Source organism: Octodon degus, unplaced genomic scaffold (assembly GCF_000260255.1).
Source record: "Octodon degus isolate 3935 unplaced genomic scaffold, OctDeg1.0 scaffold00164, whole genome shotgun sequence".
NCBI classification, from domain to species: Eukaryota; Metazoa; Chordata; class Mammalia; order Rodentia; family Octodontidae; genus Octodon; species Octodon degus.
In genome coordinates, this window is record NW_004524740.1 from 3164026 (window position 1) to 3167600 (window position 3575).

A 3575-nucleotide genomic window follows, 5' to 3' on the forward strand; every position below is an offset into this window, starting at 1 on the left:
GGATCGAACCATGGTCCCTGTGCTTTGCCAAGCTTGTTCCAAGTAGGTGCTTTAGACCACTGAGCCATCTCTCCAGCCTGAGATGTTTTTAATCATAAATAAATGTTTAATATTTTCAAATATAAAAACTACAAATAAAAATTTCAGTTGTCCCTATCTCAGTATCTTTGCAAGAGTTCAAAGATAGCGTATTACAGGGCTATATAACATACCCATGTTTATTCCAGCACAATTTACGGTAGCTAAATCTTAGAAGTGGTCGATATATCCATCAGCAGATGATCGGATAAAGAAAATGATATTTATATACAATAATACCTTACTGTGTCATAAAGAAGGATAAACAAGTCATTTGTAGGAAAATGGGCACACCATGAGGCCATAATGTTAAATAAATCAGACCTATGAGCTTAAATATCATATATTTCTGCATTTTGTTTTGTTAAGGTCTCACTATATAATTCAGGCCGACCTTAAACTTACTATATGCGGCCCAGGCTGGCCTCAAACTCAGTGATCCTCCTGCCTCAGCCTCCCCAGTGCAGTGCTAGGCTTATAGTTGTGTGCCACTGTCACATTTTCTCTTATATGAGGAACCCCAAATGTAAAGAGCAAAATAAAAGATAGTAGAGGGCCTGGTAGACAGCTGAGTAGATTAAGTGCTTCCCTGGCAAGCACAAGGCCCTGAGTTCAATCCCCGGTTCTGCACCAAAAAAAAAAAAAAAAAAAAAAAGATAATGGAAAATAGTTCTTTTGCAAAAGGGAAGAGGGGACCAAGGGATGGAGGGAAGGGGAAGGGGATGAGAGAACACTTCGGATGTGTTGTGCACATGTACTGCTCCCCTCGAGGAATGCAGTCATTATGCACTGCAAACACGTACTCTACCAATAAAAAATGATGAAAAATATTCTTGGCTGCTTTGTTACATCTATAGAAATTAATGTGCAGATTTTTTAGTGTGTTGTGCTACTCTTAGTTTAGAAGTAACATCTTCTACTTACATACTTGGTCCTCAGGCGATTTGTGGAGCTACGATTTCTTCAGTGGTGAGTTTGTGGTGTCGCCAGAGCCAGATACGAGTGTCCACACTCTCGATCCGCAGAAACACAAGTATATTATCTTGGGGAGTGATGGGCTTTGGAATATGATTCCACCGCAAGATGCTGTTTCGATGTGCCAGGATCAAGAGGAGAAAAAATACTTGATGGTGAGCGGTGACTCAGTTGTGTTTCTTTGAATATTGGGCTTGGAATCCAGGGCAGCTTTATGACTGCGCTACATTTCCAGCCCTTTTTACATTTTTCTCCCCTTCCTCCTCTCAACCCCAGTTCTATTAGGGTTTGAACCTAGAGGTACTCATATCACTGAGCTATAACTTCATAACCGTAAGACCTTATGAGTTGATGTTGTACTGTTTTTTAAATACAGGGGGAACATGGCCAGTCTTGTGCCAAAATGCTTGTGAATCGAGCTTTAGGCCGCTGGAGGCAGCGTATGCTTCGAGCAGATAATACCAGTGCTATAGTAATCTGCATCTCGCCAGGAGCAGACAATCAGGGAGACTTCACCAGTGAAGACGAGCTCTATCTGAACCTGACTGACAGCCCTTCCTATAACAGTCAGGAAACCTGTGTAACGAATCCTTCCCCATGTTCTACACCACCAGTCAAGGTATATTGTCTTCCCTTTTTAAGTTATGTTTAATAACTGAAGGTGTTTTGTCTTTGAACTAAGTTCAATAAAGTAATGGATCTTTGTTATGTAATTTACTATTAGAGAGCCTTCTTATGTAACTTACCATTAGGTATAAAGAACACCCGTACTAATCTGAATGTCGTGTGTGTGTGTGTGCGTGCGTGTGCGCACGCGTGTGCTAATAGAAAAGTAATTATGGCCTCTGAGGAATACCAGTGTTTGGAATTTATGCAGTAGACTTTTATGAAGAACTGAAAGAGTTTGTGAAGCACTTTATATGTAATATTTCACTTGAACCTTATAATTCCAATAGTACTGATATTATGATTCCATTTTATGAATATTAGAACTGAGAGGTTAAACAGTCTGAACAAGGTCATACAGAATCAAGATTGGACTCTTATGACATAATATAGACCTTCAACCTACTTGTTTATTAACATGGGTAAAAAACGTTCCAATTTCTTATCCATTTTAATGTGAATGAATTGAAAATAGGCAGAAGCATATTTAAATGGGTACCACACTTTCCTTTTTCTGATTTTTTTTTTAAGAACTCAAATATTTGGTTTTATTTCTATTCATTTTTTTTTCCTGTCAAAAATTAATAATTGCGTACTTTTTTTTTGAGACAAGGTCTCACCTTGTAGTTCCAGCTAGCCTCAAGATTAGCCTCCTGCATGATAGGATAAAAACAGGTGCCACCACTCCCAACAGAAAGTGTTTAACAGTAAAAGACTATTATTAATTCCCCTCAAAATACTCCCTCTCACTTTTGAACACCTCTCCATCATTCTTGACACTTTCTGAAGCAGTTTTCTTTATTTTGAGACAGGGTCCCACAGTGTAGCTCAGGCTGATCTTGACCTCACTATGTAGTTCGGGCTGGCCTTGAACTTTGGTGTAGTGGTCCTTCTGCCTCAGCCTCTCAAGTGGTGGAACTGCAGGCATGAGTCACCATGCCTGGCTGAGGCAGTTCTGCAAGCCCTCTTTCATGTCTTTGGTTGTACATAGTGTGGTTGCTTCAGTGTCCTGAATTGGTTCAAATGTTTTATCTTTCTTGGTCATTTTGACTTCAGGGAAGGATCAGATTTTTGCATGGTGCCAGGTGAAAGGAATAAGCTGGCAGAAGACATACCATAATAGTTTTTTATAGGCGTACCTCTCTATTGGATAGCATCAGGTGGCAGCACTCACTACATTTTTTTTTTATCATACTTCATAAAGACATTCATGAAAGAGGACTTGAAAGCTGCTTCAGATAGTGGCAGGAAGGGCCGGCCAAATAATTCAGCAGATTAAAGTGCCTGTAAGTAGGCCCCCGGGGGCGGGGAGGGGGGAGAGGGTTGCTTCACCCTGCCCCTGGGAGACAGCATTTGAGTCTGGGTGTGGTGGTACGCGCCTGTAATCCCAGCTTTTGGGAGGCTGTAAACAGGTGGATCACTATGAGTCCAATTAGACCCTTCCCTAAAACACACACCAAAAAAAAAAAAAAAAAAAAAAAAAAAAAAAAAAAAGACAAGAAAAGAAAAAGAAAAAGTGGCAGAAAGCCAAGCAAGGTGGCACATGTCTAAAATTCCACCACTTGGGAGGCTGAGGCAGGAGGACTGCCATGAGTTCAAGCTAGCCTGGGCTACATAACTAGACCCTGTCTCAAAAAAATCACATCCCCAAAAAAACAAAAGAAGGTGTGGCAAGAATGATGGGATAAGCATGTTTGAATTGGGGTGGGTGGGTAGGAGATATTTTGTTTTCCTTTACTATAATAATTTTTTTAATTTAAACATGCCATGTTTTTTGATCTGGCTCTTGTATCTTTATTTTTGGTTACATATCAGATAGGAAATACTTGGGAATGATTTTTTTTTTTTTTTTTTTT

General features: G+C 39.9%; 1 protein-coding gene across 1 annotated transcript in view; it reads left to right on the plus strand.

Moving 5' to 3' along the window:
• The window catches only part of Ppm1d (protein phosphatase, Mg2+/Mn2+ dependent 1D), a 42825-nt gene that overhangs the window by 37023 nt on the left and 2227 nt on the right, over positions 1–3575 (plus strand). Inside the window, exons 4-5 of the mRNA XM_004643068.2 lie at positions 978–1208; positions 1430–1672. Coding sequence (XP_004643125.1) covers positions 978–1208; positions 1430–1672 — 474 coding nt within the window. The remainder of the gene's footprint in view (positions 1–977; positions 1209–1429; positions 1673–3575) is intronic.